This window comes from Ranitomeya variabilis, chromosome 2 (assembly GCF_051348905.1).
Source record: "Ranitomeya variabilis isolate aRanVar5 chromosome 2, aRanVar5.hap1, whole genome shotgun sequence".
Lineage (NCBI taxonomy): Eukaryota > Metazoa > Chordata > Amphibia > Anura > Dendrobatidae > Ranitomeya > Ranitomeya variabilis.
Window position 1 is genome coordinate 1,007,351,397 of NC_135233.1, and position 21,936 is coordinate 1,007,373,332.

General features: G+C 41.5%; 1 protein-coding gene across 1 annotated transcript; it reads right to left on the reverse strand.

Annotated features, from left to right (window-relative positions):
- Positions 1–7,784: 7,784 nt before the first annotated feature.
- On the reverse strand, positions 7,785–19,608 carry AMOTL2 (angiomotin like 2). The gene is made up of 10 exons (XM_077291277.1): positions 19,374–19,608; positions 17,150–17,944; positions 15,952–16,105; positions 14,949–15,093; positions 14,456–14,548; positions 12,343–12,638; positions 11,955–12,250; positions 11,675–11,859; positions 11,404–11,547; positions 7,785–9,036 (listed from the first exon to the last, which is right to left on the reverse strand). Exons 2-10 carry the CDS (start codon positions 17,836–17,838, stop codon positions 8,978–8,980), a joined length of 2,061 nt encoding a protein of 686 aa, XP_077147392.1. The 5' UTR covers positions 17,839–17,944; positions 19,374–19,608; the 3' UTR covers positions 7,785–8,977.
- Positions 19,609–21,936: the final 2,328 nt, after the last annotated feature.

Genomic DNA, 21,936 nt, shown 5'->3' on the forward strand with positions numbered 1-21,936 from the left:
GCCTTCCTTCTTTCACCACTTGCTCTGCCTCTGTACGGCCTTTCCTCCAGTGACAAAATCCCAGTTCTCCTTTTATTATTATATAAAGGGAAGATTGCAGCATAAATGGCCTCCGTCTATTGCACAACACAATACACTAAATAATGCACCTTAAAAGTGTCTGAATGACCTCAAATACATATATTAAAGGGAATCTGTCAGTCGATTCATGGTTCCCAAACCACAAGCAGAATGGATCAGAGCCTCCCACCATGATTGCGGCCTGGTGGGTTTTCCTCTGAAATGTTCCAGCATTAAAGAGAATACAGTTTGCCAATCAGGCATGGAATCAATGCCTGAGACAAGACAAGTCTGGCACCGCTCAGGGAGGTTCTCCTCATTCCACTTACGGTGATTAACAGGTCCCTCCCACTTGTCTACATAGAGACCTGTCAATCATCTAGAGAAGTGCTGGGAACAGCTGTCCGGGGGTGCTGACAGACTAGTCTTGTCTCTGGCTATGGTCCCCGGTTGGGGTGTACTGGCTTCGGGGTTTTAGAGAAAAATGTACCTGGCTGCAATCGTGCAGCCAGTATCTGATTTATGCTGCCTGTGGTTTTCACAGCCTGAATCAGCCGACAGGTTCCCTTTAATAAGAATCATGCCTTAATATCATGTGTGTGGGATATACTTGCCATCCATCCCAGAATGTCTAGGAGGCTTCTTGGGAAAAGGAGAGATCTCGTGAACGTTGACAAATCTCCAGGGTGACGCAGAAGACTACCCAAGCCTCCCGATAAGCAGAACTTCCTGATGGTTTCCTGTGCATAGTACTGAAATGCTTCATCAGTAGACTTAGCCCCGGTATTCAGACACACATTCAGAGGATGGGAAACAAGGCCTCAAGAGTGTGGTTATGCAAAAAAAGTGTCAATGTGCTTTAGTACACTTTGCACTTGAATCAAGTCAATTTGAAAAAGTTGTCTGAGTAAAGAGGTGTCCTTTTCCCATGAAACGCAATACAATGACTTTTATTATAATTTTATATAACTATTAAATATACCTTTGAAGTATATTGTTTTTGGGTAACTAACGGTGGAGGACGAAGGAACCACAATTAGTCAATCATCTGTAGCATGTATGCCAAGGCTATTTGACCCACAGGGCAATAAGCGATTTAGGAAGGAGGAATGTCGTCGTCGATGTGTAGCTCCTACCTACTATAGTGGAGCTAGTCACCCTTAAGCCTACTCAGTTTTTATAGCACTTTAGTTTACTCCTTTTCAGAGATGTCATTTTCCCTATCTGGAAAGAGTGACTAAACTTTTATATATTTTTTTATTCTTTATTGTGCATTAAAAATTAGGAAAGTTTTTATTTGACTTAATTAGACACACTCCTGAGAGGCTTTTCCTCCTGCCGATATCATCCGTACTCCAATTACATGAACAGGCAGGTCAGATGTTGCACATCACTAAGACAAGCTTAAAGAAAGTTTGGGGTTTGGAGGCCATTTCGATTATATTTTTGAGCAGGAAATAAGCCAAATCGCCCGAACTTACTATGCTGGATACAATAAAGTAGTTACTGTTTAAGTATCATGTGTAAGGTCATAGATGACACCAAACGTGGACAGCTCAACCTTCTAATACTCTTTTATGCCTGCTGTTTAGTTGGTGCTCTCATGCTTTGATAAGGAGAGGAGGTGGAGCAGTTATATGTGATAAGATACAAGGGCTCACGCACATGTTTGTTGCTGCTTGGTCTTGTACAGAGCCATAATGCAGCACCCCTAGATATCTGTGGTACCCTTCCGTACTTTTGTATGTCACAGATGTCCATATGAAGAACTTTTCTTTGTCTGAATGCCATATTTCAAAGATATACTCCCATAGAAGCAATGAAAAAAGATCTCTTGTTGTATAGAGGCAGACAGAGGTCCTTGTCCTTCTGCTTTCTTCATACAGTGGTCCCATCATATGGGGAAAGCTGCTTTGGCCAAACCAGGGGGGTTGGGGAAGGAAGCAAATAAAGCAATATTATTTTAGAATTTCAAACTTCTTTTAGAAATTAGAATTTAATTTCGGTAAATTTATTTGTATTAATATTGCCATGATGTCCCATAATAGAAATTATTTACGCCACAGACAAGCCTTTTTAGTCAATGTATGGCATTACATTGACCTTCAGTAAGGATATCAGTCATTACAGATATATTTATTTGTACTTTTCACTATAATGTCTACCACCAGCCACTTAAAGAGGTTGACTGGGACTTTAACGTCAGTGGCCTTTCCTTAAATTAGCTGATCGATGTCTGAGCGATGGGGGTGCGACACCTGGCACCCTTAATGATTAACAGTTCCCAGTGTCGACGGTGGGCAGAACTGCTCAATTACGGAGCTGCACATCACAGCTCTATCAACTGCATAGTGGCCGCGGCTGGATATTGCCTATCTGCTCCTATTCAATAGGCGGATGTGCAGTACCAGGCTGCGGCCACTATTCTGGCACCCCACAACAAGAGCAGGTGTCGCACCTCCACCGATCAGACATTAATGACCTATCCTAAGGATAGGCCATCAATGCTAACGTTCTGGACAACACATTTATGGTAAAAAACCCTAGACAGTCTTTATCCACTTGTGGGAATCATGGTGACTTAGTGATTAGCACTATGGTCCCGACTCCTGGGTTCAAATTCCAAAAGACAAGATCAGCATGGAGTTCATATGTTCTACATATAATTGGATTTCCTCCCACACTCCAAGGACATTCTCATAGGGAATTTAGATTGTGAGCCCCAGTGGGGAAAGTATTTGTGGCGTCTGTACGGAGCTGCCAATTACGTTGGCGCTACATAAGTCAACACAATAATTAAACTCTGGACTCATCGGACTCCGGCCCTCAGTCGGGTTCACAGGCACACAGAGATCTGTACGATTTTCTACATGGCAAGAAACCAGCATTCACATAATAAATCTATGTAAACAATGGAAGAACATCTAAACTCGTAATTACCCTTGTGAAGAGCTGACACCTGCGTGCACTGCTGCATTATCACTTTGACGCATTCATTTCTGAAAGTTTGATCAAAATTAAAACTTACCATTGTAAATGCACAAAACTATCATTTATCATTATATATATATACTATACTGTATATACTATATACTGTATATAAAGCAAGTTGCTATTGGTGGGTGCTAAAATATTGAGAAAAGTGTTATATGAGACTACAAATCCCAGCAGTGCTGACATAACGACAAGTCACAAAGTGCCATAGAAGATGATAGAATAGCATTCTTGGTGCTAAGCTAATAAGAGTGTTTCCCTTTTGGGCAGTTGGACATAGTTTGCAGGCACCAGACTGGATGGATGTGGAATGTCGGGAAGTGAGGACAAGAATGTCATTTGCTTGGTGCTGAAGCAAAATAAGTACTCGGGAATCTTCAGTAGATATTCCTGGCAGGTTTGCAAAAACGATTCCTGGATATTTTGAGTGACACTTTGAAGTGGAAGATGCATATAACAGCATGCAATCTCAGTGGACAAGAACTAATAGAAGCAACATTATCCCGTAAGAAAAATGACAGGTTAGTAGTAGGCCATGAGCGCACAACATCTTTAATCCAACATCTTTTCCCTGTATCATCTATTAAGAAACCGTGCATCTTCCGCTTCTTTTAACTGCTCCAGGGTTAAAGGGGTTGTTGGCCAGTCTAAACTAATGTCTGCACTCACTCCGTGTTACTGCAGACTTCTGAATTCCCCCAGTGCACACACATTCACCGGTTTTGAGCCGGGACCGGCAGTAACGTGTAGGTTATGCATTATTCCAGCCAGAGCCCTACTAGTGGGCGCGACCTCGCGCCATACACTTTTAGTGAGCGAGATCCACTAGATGGCTGCCCCCACTGGACGGCTGCGTCACTAGACGGATTGTGGCCTCTTTCAAAATAAGATGGGTTCAGGCCAAGAATATCCATAACGCAAATGTAAGGAGATGGAAATGCTGCCCATGTTCCCCCTTGAAGAATATGTGTATTGTTGATGTGTAATGTGAACTGTGAAATATGTTATGGTGTTGGTATTGTATTCTGCCCAGCAACAGGTAGTTGACAGGACAGTGAGAGTAATTGTTTGGGACTAGCACAGAGTGGGAGGTGATAATTTGAAGGGACAAAAGACAGTTCCCTGTTAGATTGTCAGATGAGGTCTAGAGTGCATAGAGAAAGGAGCTAAGGTCCAATGAGAGTAGTACCACATTCTTAGGTGCCAATAAAGTGAGAGGAGACCGGGAGAAAGAGATAGCGTGATCTGGAGCAGTAAAGAGGAAAAGTGACTGAGAGACAGAGTGATTCTTTGGAGATGGGTCCTGAGAGTGATGCCTAGCAGTAAGGCCTAGAGTTTATAACTCCTGAAGGTGACAGGACTGAGTACATGAGATGAATAGAGCGGAACACCGGGCGGGAGTTACTGAGCGTCAGTATTAGAGAAGATAAGTATTGGCTATTTTGGCACCATATCTCCCCTAAGGTGAAAGAAGATGCGGAACCACAGGTTGAGTAAAGGAATCTTTCTAAGCTGAACTGTAGTCTCAAGCTGGGTTGTGATGAAGTAGTAGGAAATGGTGAATACAGAGAACAAGTAAAGAGAGTAAAGAGGAAGCAATCAAAACTGTGTGGAAAATGCTCCATGATGTGAAGAAAACATTTGTGAAGTTGGGTGCCCACCACCTCCTGTATATATTCCTTACCAAGTTCCTGTTGAGTAAATAGTTTATTTTGTAATGGTGGTCGTCCTCATTGAACATATGTTACTGGCAAACCACTGCGTGCCCTGGGAGGATTCAGAAGTCCTTAAACTTAGCAATTTAGGGAGGATTTGTTTCAAAAACACCTTCAAAATTGCTGTGTGAACATACCCCTCGGTTCCATGACGCTACTAATGAAGCGCTTGATTAGATGCTTGAGACAACACCTGATTTGCATCATATGTACTTTTTATGAAGGATCCTATTTAGGCTATGGTCACACGACCATGTATTCTCTCACCCAAGAAAATCGGTCTGATTTTGCTAATACCACCACTATGATCAAACCCCTTGTTATATTAGTTGTGTTGCGCTATCTACATTGTTCTTGTTTCTTTGTTTTATTGCAAACAACAAGAAATTTGTATATTATGCTAATAATCCTAATTTGCATTGAAGATTAAATAATTTTGATTGACACTGTAGTGACTTAATGCTGCTCAGCAAAACAGGAACCACGACAGAATGAAAATAATTAGCAGGCAAGAATTAACCATAATTAGTCATCCAGACAGACTTGTTTTGGTTACATTGCTTTACAACTCCAGTCTATTAAATTAGGTTATCAGGTATTCAGTCAGATTACTCATATCCTTAGCTTAGAGGGGATGTCTACCCCTTTATCATTTGATAAAGTGACTGAATATCTCTATACTCACCTCCACCATGCCTCACTATGGTTTCCCAGGTTTCCCGCTGATCTCCTCACTTCCTCTTCCAGTCCAATAAGTGGATGCAATGATGACCAAAGCAAGAAGACAATGAGGAGACTGGCAGGTTACCAAGTCAGTAGTACGGAAGAGCAGCACTTGACCATTTGATAGGCACTTAGCTATCCTCCATCATTCCTCAGTACCACTGGCTAGGTCCCTGCTAGTCTTCTGTAGGCTAGTGGCCACTGCATAGTTGATCAGTGCACATGTGGTTTTTATTATTTTTGTAGCACTCTCAGACTCTGTATAATAGAGAAATCTTGGTCAACCAGTTTAAAGTTAAAATGACTCCAAAATTGAACAGACAAGGAGAAAAAATGTGCTGACAATGCTACTACAATCCCATTTATCTGTCTTTTTTACTCGTTTGGTTAAAAGTAATTCCATTTAGACAGAATTTTGTCATAAAAGATTGAACAGAGCCTAAAACCTTTGTAAAGCATTGCAGAATATATTGACGTGCAACAGACTATCACTCCCCTTAACACTTGATGGTTACGGTGGCTTTAAGTGGTACAATGCGCTTGGTAGTTGCAGTTCACAGTTGGCATCATACTCTTGAACACTGTTGTAGCACCATTTTTAACTTTAAATATGGCGATCTCTTGATTTATGGCTACTATTGGGCGTTGGGTGCACACACACTCTGGAGGTATAGGCCTGATGGTGGCCACAGTCTGGATTGCTACCAAGGTATTTGTCCACCAAATGGACCCACTGCAATAAACATATTACACAAAGTACTTTTTTGCTGTGGCACAGTTTGCTGTGCTTTTTTATACAGTGAAAAAAGGGATGCTGATGCGTACCGGCCAGACGAAGGCCTAGAGAAAATACTTTTTCCTATGTTAGGTGAATGGGGGCCTATAGGAACGTTTAACTATAGTTTGGGAAAGTTGGGAGAAGCTCCATGGTTTATGGGCAGAGGGCAATGTGCAACACCGCTAGTCTGCCACCTCTCAACTGTACAGGAAAACACTTAGTGCTACCAGAATATAGTCTCAGACCACTACTTAGAAACTATTCAAGCCCAATACTTTTTTTTTTTAAAGATACATAAAAGTCTACCAAAGATGAGTTTAGCATGACTTCATAGGGAGAACATAGGTTACTTTGTGGTAAATTCACTGATTCAGCACGAAGAAGGTAAGACATGAATAAATCAGGAGCTGTAGTAGGGAGGAAGAGATGCAGACATGAGGGTGAATAAAGTCTTGGCAGACGGGGAAGGGCACTAGCACAGGAATGTGTAAACACATCTCGGCATATTTGCTCACTTATAGCTCCTCTGATTATGAAAGGTTGGAATTTTTGCTTCGTTTCTTCCATTCAGCTGTTAAAGCTAGGAGTGGAGATGTCGCGTCATGTTTTTTTAGAATTCTTCTTCTAACTTTCAAGACATAGAAGATGAGGCAGTCTATTTCTGAATGACTATGTCACATATAGGAAATATTTATTATTTTTGTAAGAATATTTTTGTAGGTCCATCTGTTGCCTACACACATCATCCATACCCCATTTGGGAATGAAAAGTTTTTTTTTCTTTGAACACAACAGCGTGACTTCATCATTTGAAGATTATTTTTACAGACCATAAAAAGTGCTCAGTATTCTGTTTTGTAGCCACTCTTGCCCATAGACTGTGTCTGGCATTAAAAATACCATTAGCAGCCACCGCATGCCGTACTGTGCAGTGCCGTTTCCTCTGCACTTTCAATCAGCCGGGAGTCGGACCTCCACTAATCTGTTATTGACGATCTATTTTTTCATGAAAAACATATATTTGAAACCTCTGCATGGGAGGTACATGATTTTTGGGGGATTGTGAATCACATAGAAAAAAAATAAAAGTCCAACTAACTCACCACTAGGTGCATGGATCATACGGTCAATGTGTAGCAATGAAAAGGAACAGAAATTCCGGCTCCCACAATCCAATAAAATGAAGGTTATCCTTATTGAATATACCTCGAAAATCAGGCAAGACACAATTACAAAAAAGGCAACGTGCTTCAGATCACTTTTGTTCTTTCTTCATAGCATGTCCTATGCTTCCTCATGATCCGAAACGCGTTGCTTTTTGTACTTGTGTCTTGTCCGATTTTCGTGATATATTCAATACAGCCAACTATCACTTTATCAGATCCTTGGAGCTAAATTTTCTTCTTTCCTACTGAAATTAATCACCACTACATCCATTGCCCTCTAAGTTTTGAGCGAGGCATACAACTCCGTTGTAATAAAGAAATTATATTAAGTCACACAAAATTTCTTTTCACTTTTAAAATTTATTTAATTTCATATTTAAAATAACAAAATCCTGGTCTGCAACAGCAGAACCAGATGGCATCCAGGCAGCATACATTAAGCGAATAATATTAAGAAACAACAGCCACGCTTACATCTTTAAATACTTTCGATAACTTAAGTAAACTCACAAAAAAATATATATCAGATTCATACATCTTTGGAATAAAACAGACTTTCACAGCGCAGATAGGCAGAAATACCAATACAAAAAAAATATATATTACATTTGTAACCCATTCTGATGTCAAAGGGGTAGAAGATGGGGTGAAAATTGCTAGAAAAAAATCTTTAGTAAATTGCATTATGCAATTTTCTTCTGATCTAATTTTGTAAACAATGTACAAGAAGAGAAATCAAAAAATGACCACTGTTGACCAGCAACAGCAACCCAATGAGAAAGGGAAGGGTTGGAGTGAGGGAAAGGGGTTTTAAAATATAAAATAAATACGATATACGATCTAGTGGAGATGTACAAGGAATAATATTTGGCTTGTACTTATGTGAACTTTTTCTAAGTATCAACCTATGAGGCTTAGCTCATGTATTGACCCTTGGTAGAACATCGATCAAAGTAGATCGCAGAAGGTCTGAACAAGACAGAAACGTAGATGTATAAATATAACTCGAGAATCAACAGAAGAAAACTTATAAAAAAAAACCACATAAGTATGTACATGACAAATGTTCGGGACGAGAGTCCGACAACTTTAAACCACTTCAAACCCCTACATTTTTGTAGGTATTTCTAGCAGCAACAGGAATTGGCCCTTGGCTTTCGAAAGCCAAAAGTAGACTTTATTCATCTCCCCCTCCCAGAGTCTGTTTCCACGTAAATCAAAGTCTTATAGTTGAGTTGCAGTTCCAAAAGATCAGATACTGTATCACATTTATTGAAGTTGGTAAGCATCTTCAACTTCAGATGGGTGAAAATGTAAGGAGGTCTTACTCAATCTTCTTGTCTTCTGAGAAGCCAGTGCTCACACAAGTCTAAAGTCCATCTGCAGTTTAGGTTGGAGCTTCCAAGCTGAACACATCTTCTGGCGTTAAGACTGCCTCATAGTTGCAGCACAGGATTCATTTCCTGTAACCTACAATTCATCGACCGGCTATGCTTCCTGGTCGTGTAAGACTTTTTCAACATTTGGGTGTAACCCCCAACTCAGATGAGGATTTCTACCATTTCAGAAATGTTGGAGCTTTTAGCAGTAGACTCAGGTTCTGAAAAACAAAAATAAAAAATACATTAACATACAGAAGCTCATCAGAAAAATTAGTAAGTGGTTGGATGAAGGTAAAGTTGTCCAAACCAATGGGGACGGGTTAAACATCAAATGTGTATGGGAGACTCTGCTCTCGAGGAAAACAATTGGAGAGGATCAAGCACCAGGATTTCAACATGCCCAAACCTTTTGTTTTCAGAGACGATAAGCCAATGCTAGAGGTCTCTGGTAGTCCATTTACATCCTCCGATCAGTAAACCTTTACCGATCGGTGGTTGCTTAATAGCCTGTTTACATAGGCAGACTGCAGTAAACGATGCAAACTGAGCGATCGGTAAAAGATCACACGGTGTGCATAGGCTTCATTGTGTTCACACGTGGGAGTCCTGCGTACACAGGATGACGCACCGCCGAAAATGAAATCATTTTTTGCTCAGCGCAAAAGATCATCACCCTATGAACAGACTTTCTTTTCATTCCTCGGATGATCAGCAACCTGTTTACACTGAAAGACTATCGTGAAATAAAAGTTCTTAAGAAAACTCGTTCATGATTATTTTTCTCTGTAAATTCAGCTTTAATTCCTCTCTGTCCACACAAACATGCGTGTATGGGAGCTGGAGGACAGGTGAGATAGAAGTCAGCCATTGGAACACAAAAACAAACTGGTCATGATAAAATCATTAAGATAATGTAAAATATGAAGCTGACTTGATAGTTACACATTTCTTATGTATAGGACACACTACATTGTAATATTTCAGATGCCAGGACATGAGGAGCAGCAGGCGGACAGATATTAATATACATTCACTGGATGTCCTGTCAGCATGAAAGCAGATTGTCTATGCATGAGTGGATTTTATCCATCTAAGCAGTAGCTATGCACCCCAGCGATTCCATTCTCTGATTCACCACTTACAAAGGCCATTGAATGCACAGATGATGAGACAAGCATGTGATCAGTCATGTTAATATGTGGCCACATAAAAGAGGACCGAATTCCATACAATGAATTGTAATGAGGAGTGAAGCCGGGACAGTGGGCCTTCCTTGTAGTGTGAAAGGGTTTGTTTGGGATGATATATGCAGCGCTATTGCTCAAGATTTCAAAAACGAGCGCACTGGGTCACAATGGTCTATTTTCTTTGGCTGGATCGTGAAGTGGTGGTAGTGGTGGGGAGACATTCCAGACATGTCTGTGGCCTTACGTGGTGAGCAGACAGACTGTATCTTTATGGTGAGGTTACTCTGGAGTAATGGGAATGTGATAAATATGAGGAAAACCTTAAAGAATCTATTGACTAATTGTTCTTAAAGACATAATGCCTAACAAAAGCTTCTTAGTGCCACTCAAACTGGAGGAGGAGGTTATTTCTAGTGACCGGACAACATTTTTGCTAGTCAGGGAACTTGTGGGAACTAGTGCAGAGCACGTAACATTCATCTCCTTAACATATTTTAGATATCACCCTATGGTGTAATCAGGTTTGATTGTAACGCAAGTGCAGGCGAGATCAATAATGTATTCTCTGATGCATCGAACATCTTCTCTACCCCCTTCCCCCTCTTCTTCGTTCAATCTTTTGGCCTCACACCTGCATTCTGTTCCCAGCTGCATAGCTGAGATTCATTGGCATTAGTCATCACCAAGGGAGGCCAAGCCTTGGCAGGGTTTGTGAGAGGAGAAAGCTCTCAGCTATGCAAGGCTCGGCACAGGCTCAGCCTGGGGGAGGGGAGGTGAGCGAGTGCAGCTTCTGCCGTTGCGAAACGTCTCCCGAGTATCAGCAATGAAAGAATACAGGCTTGTTCAAGGGACACTATGTCCACACTTGCATTATAATGGTATAGTGGTGTGAAGACTTCCGGTGAGCCAATGAAAGCCTTGTCGATGGGTGAATGTAATGTGGCACAACCACCCGGTATGATAAAAACTTGTTATCCGTTAAAACTAATAAATACAACTGCAATTTGTATGGATCCTCTTGTTTTAACGGATAACAAATAAAAGACGTTTTTATCTCACTAGATGGTTGTGCCGCATTACGTCATCGTTTTCGTTAAGGTTTGCTGTGCTCCACCAGCAGGCTTTGGTACCCACCGGTTTCAAGTACTCCAGTTCGGAGCATACAAGCAAGTGTGGTGAGCTTTTTTTCCTTTTGCCTTATTCCATGGGTGAGCATACAACGTTTACTGTGGTAGTGTTTAGGGCTGTGTGGACTTTCAGAAAGGTGTGTTCTTGGCACATAGTATTTTGTGGGATCTCAATTGACAGAAATGAAGCCGTCGGAGGTTACAAACCAACTGTAAAAAATAAATTAATGCAAGTAAATAAAAAAATACCCAAAATGGACACTAGGCTTACCCAATGAAGAAGTGTTATTATCCAGAAAGGAGTCAGTGACTTGAGTTGAACACTCCGTCTGGGTGCTGCCATCTTTGCTGCCATGTTTCGAGTGCACGGGTAAGATGTTGGCATTGGCAGGTGGTGAACAGTTTGATTGGCTGACTAGAAAGGAAACATAAAGCAAAGATGAGTGTTATTTTCTGATTCCAGGAGGTACATGCACATCAGATGGTTAAAATATCAAGTCCAGCTGTCCTGAGATGTGTAAGTAATATACACAAGTAATCACCTGCTAACACTTGTGACACGTTGGCTTCTCGATCTCCAGCCGTTGAATTTGGAGTTGATACAGATAGTGTGAAAATGGAGGGCACAGATTTCGCCGGCCGTAATGGGCCCTGGTGGGGTTTACGCTGCTGCAAGACTTTGATTACTGCATCTTTCTCCAGTATCTGGGCATGTAGAGCTTTGATTCTACATAGGAAAAACATGGAATAAATTATTAAAAAAAAGAAGAAAAGAGAGGATACCAGTCACCCAAGTATAGCAATATGGAATAGTCAGCATACCTGTTTTCCATCTCTTGGTGCCTGTGGTTGACCATTAGCAGATCCTCGTTGAAGCTATTGTTTGGGGAGTGGCGAGGGGAGTGATTGATGATGGTAGTATCTCGCTGAGCGGCAGCAGTAGCAGCAGCATCCATTGCAAACTGGCGCATAGTGCGTTCTTCTAAGTACTTTTGCTCCCACTTGGTCATGTCAGCCTCCAGTGCCAAAATCCTTTCCTCTTTTTCCCTCAGCTGCTCAGACAATACTTGGGCAGAGAGCTCAGGAGATTGACCTCCATTCTGTGACATTGGTTGTCTCTGTTTGAAGAAAAAAACAAAATATGAGTTTCTCTTGAAGGTAATACTATATACACTCAATGTAAAAAATGGTGCACTACAGTCCTCCCTACCTGTTGAGCCCTTAAATTTTTCAACTCCTGCTCCAGTCTCGTCCTCAGGCGCAATTCCAGTTGTTCTCTCTTTTCGCAGGCAGCTTGAAGTTGGCTTAAAGCTTGTTGTAGTCTCTCCACCTTTTCTACATATGCCCTTTTCTTGCGGAGTTCATCTTCTGTTCGCGCTGCGGTGGACTGGGCATTACTAAGGGCTTTTTCCAAAAGCTCTGCTCTCCTCCGCTGGTCCTCATTGGCACTACGCAGGAGGATGACCTCTCTCTCCAGCTTCTCCTTCTCCTGCTGCTGTTCACGACCTGCATGTAATTACAAAAATATAATTATTAAACCTGAAATTATCAGTAATCTCTTCATTAGGTAGGTTGAACGCAATTCATGGAACAGGTTAAAATGGACCATTCATAATAAGAACCTGTCCCTGGTGGGAAGTGCAGTGCAGAAACAAATACAAGGCAAGTTTAACAAAGAAGTGGTGAGTGGAGTTCAGTATAACAGCTGCACGTAGCCTACAAGCCAGTAACGTTCCCTCAGAGCTGGAGATCCCAGCTAGGTTTAGGAGACTTGGCAAACAAAAAAGAAGAGACCTGAGAGGTACGATAAGCTCTGTAAACAGCCAAGAGGCCCGTGAGATCCGAACATGTTTACAAGAGCTTTGTCTCTATGTGAAATGACCTAACAAGAATATTCCTAAGAATATGTTAAACTTGACTGCTACTTCACTCTTCCATGAAAAGGTTAAGCAAACATTAAGGTTCCCAGGCTTTGGGGAAGCCAGACACCAAGGACATAACAGCTCAAGGATGTATATCCTGGTAAGACCAGTTTTCTCTGGTGGTGTTCCCAGCTCTCCAACATTGGGAAATACATTGGTCTGGGCAATAGAAATGTATCAAGCATATATAATAAAAATGCATAGGAACCTGGATCAGCCTTATAGCTGAAGCTACTGAATGCTTAAAGGGGGTTATCCTACAAACAATAGTTATCAGCTAAGGGTGCAGATAGATGGGTGTAGAAAATCGAAACAAGACCCGAACGCAGTGCACGGCCAGGCCGGTGGTTCTCCAAACTCGAGCATGACAGATGCATAGAAATATATGAAGCGGTCACGCTCGGGTCGGGAGAGCTCACGGCCAGTCTCCAACGATCCCAAGAATGGGAATCCTAAAATCCCATGTGAATGAAGCTGGCGTGTGCATGCGGGACTACCACTATTATAGACAGTGCCCACTACCATTCCATTTACATGGGGACAGATGACCCCCCACGTATCCCAAGAACCGGGGTCCCGAAATTCCCTGTGAATAAAGCTGCAGTGCGCATGTGTGACCATCACTCCTGTAGAAAGTGAACAGAGCGGTGGTCAGGCATGCACACAACTGCTCCATTCATGTGAGGGACATGTGTCCCCAATTCTCAGGGTCAGCGATAGGTCCTTCACCAGTCATACTTCTATCACCTATCCTGTAACATGACAGAATGAAATACTGATAATAATGCAGAAAGTCACACAGAAACGTTGTATGGTATTTTCTATCACTTCAATATATCTACTTCCTCGTGACATTCGTTTTTTCCAGTTCGTAGAGCAAGATTTTTTTTTCACTACACTAACTACAGAACTTATCCTGTTAACCCCTGCCGTGCTAGCCATTTATGGAATCTACTGTGTTTTTTCCCTCCACTTTTCTAAAGCTAAGAAAAGGGGGGATGGGGACGCTCAGCTACTGGAATGCCAAGAATTCAGGTCACATTGAACTCTGTTTGTTTGCTAAAGAAACATAGCCTTTTCTTCAGGAAGCAAAGAATGGACACACCTCCGCTGTATCCTCAGAAGTGCGTCAGGCCAGATCCCACGTACACAGTGGTCAGGTTGAGACTCACTTGTTTATGAACTCTTAGCAATAGACGTGTAATATTTGCAGTGTGTGTAACAGGGGCTGAATAAGAAGAGATTCACCACTTCCCAACTCACACAGTTCCTAACAGGGACTGAAAGATTATACTGGATTCTCGTTTTCCATAGCAAAGGTTTTGCAACAGAATTGAGGTTGTAGTTTTGAAGGTAGTTCTACAACTAGTTTTAGGATTGATTTGCAAAAGTCTAACTTACATTGAGCGAGCAGCTTGGATACAGTCCCCTGGTTGTCCTCTCGGCTCTCCAGACTCCTGGCTGCCAGCTGTTTGTTTGCAGATTCCAGTCGTTCTAAAGAAAAACCACAAAAATGAATTTTAGCCCTTACAATTCCGCCTGGATGAAACACATTCTTATTCTACTTTATCCTCAGCTCATCCCTCCACCTTATTTCAGAGGCTGCCTCTCTAGTGACAAGGTCTTCTTCCAAAAAATAACCCGTATATAGGGCAGTGGAGACTCCAATTAACACAAAGGATATCTAGGTTAATGAGCTTTGGCAGAAGACCCCATTGTTTTTTCTACGTCTTAGTTCTCTTACATGGCTTTTCAAGGACTTGATAGTCTTAAGAGCCTGAGTCCACTCACTTAACGCTAATATCCATTGTGAGGAGGTAATGATGATTGATAGACCATGACATGGCCTGTTACAGGGGGTAGGAGCCTTTCTTTTAGTCCCCTCTTCCCTCACCTCTCAGGTCTCGGTTAAAGTCTTGCATGCGTCTCATTTCTTCTTCCATCTTGGTCCTCATGGTGGTCTCAAGTGATTCCCTCTTGGAAGAGGCTTGCATGAGGCTGTCATAGGCTTCAGAGATTCGCTGAATTTCTGTCTCCAGCTGAGAAAAAAAAATGGAGAGAAATTAATAGTCTGTAATGTTGATTGAAGATTATGAAGATTAATACTATATGCTTCCATCATAGATCAATTAGTATATATATATATATATATATATATATATATATATATATATATATATATATACACATATATATATACATATATATATATATATATATATATTATTATACTCATAATATTCCAAAAGGTTCTCCAAAGTCTAGTTTTGTCCTCAATCCTACAAACCGAACAGGATTCCCGGAGTGATCTCATTACGCCCGGTTTCTAAATAGTTTTAAAGGGCCCAGACAGCACCATAGCTCCTTATTTAAACACTGATTATGTCTGTAGACTTCATGCCACCTGCCCGTCTGGATTACACATTTGCTGAGGGGCTGGCACCCCCTCCCCGCTCCTTACAGCTGAGGCCTTCCTAACACAGGCACCTTTTCATCCGCACACAATGGCTCATTTATGCCACATCAGGTCAGCTCAAGCAGAACACAAAACCCAAGCAACTGTCAGCGGCCTTCAGCTCTACGTGTGCCTTTAACAAATGGCTCATAGCTGCCTCATTGTGCAAAGAGTCTTCGCAGCTGTTAAAGGGGAGGCTATGGGGGGGTGGACCTTGGTGCTATGAAAGTGAAAGGGTTGACAAAACGAAACCGAGAGGGGTAGACACCCCACCCTCTGTGACCAGCTGGAGAACCTTTACAATAACCTGTTTGTTGATAGGAATCAAATTATGGACACTAATGGCTTTTCCAAAAATGTAGGGCCTGGTGCACCAGACAGGAAAGACAGCTGGGTACACTTGTGACATGTGCCAGGAGTCTTCTTATAACATTGACTTTACCTTTTGGATCCGGACTGCCTTTTCGCTGTACGTTTCAAGTTCTCTGCGCAACTTTTCATTTTCTCGCAGCAAAGCGTCCATGCGAGCCATGTGGTTACCCGCCGCATTGAAGGATGCCATTTGGCCATATTGTACATTAGGATCTGGCATTGTCCTGCAAGGAAGAAATGAGAATGTTAAGTCAGATATTCCTGCATTTATCAAGCTTAGCAAACAGATCGTTACTTGTTTTATGATGCAAATCGATTCCAAATGTAAATGCAGATTGATAGCGCTTCCTTCCTGTCCCAAAATAACCAAATGACTTCACCTTACATTGGGAACTGCTTTTATAACGCTACCGAGAGATTAGCATTAACTTGTACGTGGGGCCTGTACGGTCTTGTACAACCTACACAAAGCAGCATCTTTCCAAGCGTCTCCGAAATGAATGCACCGACTCCCAGAAATAATTAATTAGCCTGAGACTAAGCAGAACCTTTACGCCATAGCCGGCCATCTAATTACTCCAAGATTCTAGCTCAGGTCCGGAGTATGCTTGTAATTTCCTATGAATGTAATTACCTAATGTATTAATTATTGATCCTCCTTATGAGCTAAATGCCATTCCAGAGCTAGCCCGGATACCAACGTCTGGAAGGAAGGCGGTGGATGTAGGTGCACGGCCTAAAGCCAGAATAATACATCTTCCTTTTTACTGGTCGTTGACTGGAACTTTAGGAATTCATAATGGCCCTCACAATGGGGATGGCATTTCCGTTAATGGGACTAATCGTTGCTGCTGCCAAAGGGGTTACAAGAACTAACAAGGGAGAAAATTCTTTTACTATGAGGCTGAAAATATTCCTTCATTACTATCGGCATTTCTCGGAGCCACTTCCTGTCTTTGCTTATCTCTTCCTGTGTGAACAATGCAGAATTGTTGGAGCCCACCAGTTCAGGCTTTCTTGTCAGGGATCTCTTTTATATACCAAAGACCAGAGTTTACAGAGATTTTTTATATCCGCCTTTGATGTAGCTTTTAATACAATGTTGGTCTGTCTGTGTGGCCGAATACATCTATGTAGACAGGCACAATTCAGACTGACAATTGTTTGAAGTCTGGTTTATGGGCTCTCAGATAGAAGAAAGAAATATTATGGGCCATGTTAGACTTCACAGGAAATAGAACAATGGTTTTAGTATTATATGTGTTTACCTGATATCAGGCTGATGGTACAATGGGAGATCTCCAGGATATCGCCTTTGTTCGGGAGCATACCCGCTCATCTGCTCAGGTTGGCTGTAAGTTGGATACTCAGGTGGAGCATTTCTGTAGTGTACTACTCCATCTTGTTGTCCACGAGCTACTGATAACTGGTATTGCTTAGAAAGTTGAGGGAAGCTGTGTGAGGAGCTTATGAGGTTTTGAGACTTGACACCATTACGTTCAAGAGACATCTGCAGCAGCCTCTCACTTAGAGACCTTACATGACCATGCTTCAGCTCCATAAGGGACTGGTCCTGCCTATGAGGAACATGTTCAACATTCTGGACATTTTGAGCTGCATAATATTGAGCAAGGGCAGCTTTGGCTTCATCATAGGTTGGGAGCTCCTCACCCTTATGTTGGAACTCATAAGCTTTATACATAGGGTTCTCCAAGTAGAAATGGTCACAATGATGTTCCTGCCCTTGAGGTTCCTGCCTTGTTGAAGGATTCCCCTGCATCTCCTCTTGTTCAAGGCTTTCAAGTGATGACCTGGGGCTTCCACTGACCCCACCACCCCTCAAAGCTTGCTGTTGAATGGCCAACAATGTGCGATTCTCACTCAGATTCCCATATCTCAGTTGCTCCTGAATAAGACGGTGTAGGACTGTTCCAGACGAATCCTCCGCTGTTCTCATTCTTGCTCAAAAAAATAAATATATATCCCACAATAGGAAAAGAAAAAATGTTGGATAATCCTTTTCCCCGAATCTTCTGCTGATCTAAGGCTCTTGTGATAGCAGCCTGTGAATGGAAAAAACAACATATTACAACAGGAACGTGTTACTGGTCTACACTCATCTTGCTTTTTGAGAGATATATATAGATATATCATTAAATCATCTGCATGTTTTCTTTTCAAACTATTTAATTTACCAAAATTTTGTAATGTCAAGAGATTAGATAATATTAGAGGACACTGCTGGAGGTTGAGGAACCCTTGTTATTCCTGAGCATTGAGCAGCAAAGGATTGACCTTGAAGGTACCTTTGGTGGTTAATCGCAAATACCAATCTACTGCTCTGGTCCCTAACACCCCGCTGCCTCACAGTAACCTGGAGAGGTAAGACTTTTGTCCTGTTTCAGGCAAGTGGGCTGTATTAATGATTGGAATTCTCCCTCCCCTTTTTTCTAAAGAGATAAGGTCCAGCATTTCTTTGGTATGCCCCCCTGCAGCTTCGGTTTTGTAGCTGGAATACCAGAAATCGTAGTTGAAGTTGAACAACAAACCATACATTGTTTTATCTATGGAAACATCTCACCTTTATTAGGAAAAATTGGAATTCTAAATTTTGCATTTTTCTACTTTTCGGCCATGCCCTGTGGTTTCCAGGTGGACACATATCATAATTTTAATATGTAACAATCAATTTAAAAAAAAAATATATTCCACATTTTACAAATTGCTGTCAACAACATGATAAGTTTAAAGGCCACAAGTTGTGGATTTTTAATGCCCAAAGCTGTTTTCCACGCGTAGGAGATACTACCACCTCAGAAATATCTACGGTCTGACATCACCGCTCTCTTTGTGTTGCAATTGACATTCTTTGTGGATTGCAGCCCGGCCACAACTATACAAAAGCCTGCACTCAAAATAAGAACAATAACAAAAAAAAAATACCCTACAAATTCCTAAGCCATTGCTAGGGGTGACCAAACACCTGCATTTCTATCCTTCTCTCCCCATGAAAGAATGCGCCATTGTTAACCCTTCCATCGTAAACAAAGCATACCGCGCACAATTATCACAACACTATACATAGTCAAAAAGACAAACGTATCGCAAAAACTCAATGCATGCCATCCAGACCAACAAGAGAGCAGTCCTATAACTACGCACAATCTACGGGGCTCATGTTTAGATAGATCGTAAATAATAGATTATAAATAAACAATATAATAAATAAACCCACATACATAACAGCAAAGGTAATATAGAGGTATCTCTATGGAACTATGGAACATATGTTCATTGCTTCCTTGTATTATGCAGGTTATTAACACATTAAAATGTAACAAGTAAAAAAAAAAAAGCATTGGAATAAAAAATAGTAACATTCGCAAAATGCCAAAAACCATATTGTTGTAGAAAAATAGAATAAAACCAAACAAACAAAACAAACACATCCATGTTACAATCCCAAAAGATGGAATGGCAGTGTGCACTCACCAGATCATCCCCAATGTGGCAGCATGTGTCCTTGGTGTGTAGGGAGCTGTGCACAGCCTGGGAGCTCAGAGCACACTGACTCTCTCACCAGCTCTCTGCTCTCCTAGCTCACTAGCTGGGCTATGCCAGGAATGTGAGAGTTTCAGGCTCCCCCTGGGATAACAGCTCTAACCACACATAACCTTTCTCCTGCCCCTCCTCTCTGCCTCCCTCTCCTCCTGGGACTGGGCTCTCCACCCTCGCTCTCTCCAGGAGCTGCACATACCCCTACAGTCCACTAGGGGCGGTGTAATCCCCTGCTGCACTGGGCAGCACACTGGAAGGGGAGAGGAACAAAGAGCAGAACTGCTGCAGAATCCCAAACTCCATCAACATAGGTCAATGCATGGCACAAAAATAGAGGAAAATCATGGAGCTGCTCTATATCCCCGAGCATAACTTCTCCTGTTATTTAAATTAATATTTTTACTACTTTTCTCAATGTTAATACTACTACTACTTATTATTATCATCGTCATTGTCATCATCATCATTTGAACCCCCTTTAGTAACCAGGACAACTTTTTTTCAAAACTGACCAGTGTCACTTAATGTGGAAATAACTCTGGAACGATTGCACATATCCCAGTAATTTTGAGAGAGTTCTTTTTGTGACACATTATATTTTATGATAATGGTAAAATTTAGGTTGATATACAGTATATATATATATATATATATATAATAATAATAATCTTTATTTTTATATAGCGCTAACATATTCCGCAGCGCTTTACAGTTTGCACACATTGTCATCGCTGTCCCCGATGGGGCTCACAATCTAAAATTCCCTATCAGTATGTCTTTGGAATGTGGGAGGAAACCAGAGAACCCGGAGGAAACCCACGCAAACACGGAGAGAACATACAAACTCTTTGCAGATGTTGTCCTGAGTGGGATTAATATATATATTTTTTTTTATTTATTTTTTTTAAATAAATGCAAACCATAAGAAATTTGACAAAAAAATTAAAAAATTAGCAACGTATAATCTTTGAATGATTATCCCTTTATTCCAAATAGTCATAGCGCACAAAATAGCGAATAACATTAACATTCAACTCGTGTCTGCATTTAGGATGGGGACATTACTACAGAATAGGGGCCAGGACGGGAGATAATATTACAGTGTGGGGGACATTCTTACAGGAAGGGGGACATTATTACACAATGAGGGACATTATTACTGGACTGAGGACATTACTACAGAATAGGAGCCAGGATGAGAGATATTATTACAGGATGGAGACATTATTATAGGACAGGACATTACCACAGAATGGGGGTCAGGACAGGAGATATTATTACAGGATGGGGGTCATTATTACCCAATGGGAGACATTATTACAGGAAGGGGGACATTATTACACAAAGGGGGACATTATTACTGGACAGATAACATTACTACAGAATAGGGGCCAGGACAGGGGACATTATTACAGGACAGGGGACATTATTACAGGATGGGGCACATTATAACAGGACAGAGGATATTACTACAGAATAGGGGTCAGGACGGGAGATATTATTACAGGATGGGGACATTATTACAGGACAGAGGACATTACTACAGAATGGGGGTCAGGATGGGAGATATTATTACAGGATGTGGGTCATTATTACACAATGTGGGACATTATTATAGGAAGGGGAACATTATTACACAATGGGGGACATTATTACTGGACAGAAGATATTACTACAAAATAGGGGCCAGGACGGGAGATATTATTACAGGATGGGGACATTATTACAGGACAGAGGACATTCCTACAGAATGGGGGTCAGGACAGGAGATAATATTACAATGTGGGGGACATTCTTACAGGAAGGGGGACATTATTACACAATGAGGGGCATTATTGCTGGACTGAGGACATTACTACAGAATAGGAGCCAGGATGAGAGATATTATTACAGGATGGGGACATTATTACAGGACAGGACATTACTACAGAATGGGGGTCAGGACAGGAGATATTATTACAGGATGGGGGTCATTATTACCCAATGGGAGACATTATTACAGGAGGGGGGACATTATTACACAAAGGGGGACATTATTACTGGACAGATAACATTACTACAGAATAGGGGCCAGGACAGGGGACATTATTACAGGACAGGGGACATTATTACAGGATGGGGGACATTATAACAGGACAGAGGATATTACTACAGAATAGGGGTCAGGACGGGAGATATTATTACAGGATGGGGACATTATTACAGGACAGAGGACATTACTACAGAATGGGGGTCAGGATGGGAGATATTATTACAGGATGTGGGTCATTATTACACAATGTGGGACATTATTATAGGAAGGGGAACATTATTACACAATGGGGGACATTATTACTGGACAGAAGATATTACTACAAAATAGGGGCCAGGACGGGAGATATTATTACAGGATGGGGACATTATTACAGGACAGAGGACATTCCTACAGAATGGGGGTCAGGACAGGAGATAATATTACAGTATGGGGGACATTCTTACAGGAAGGGGGACATTATTA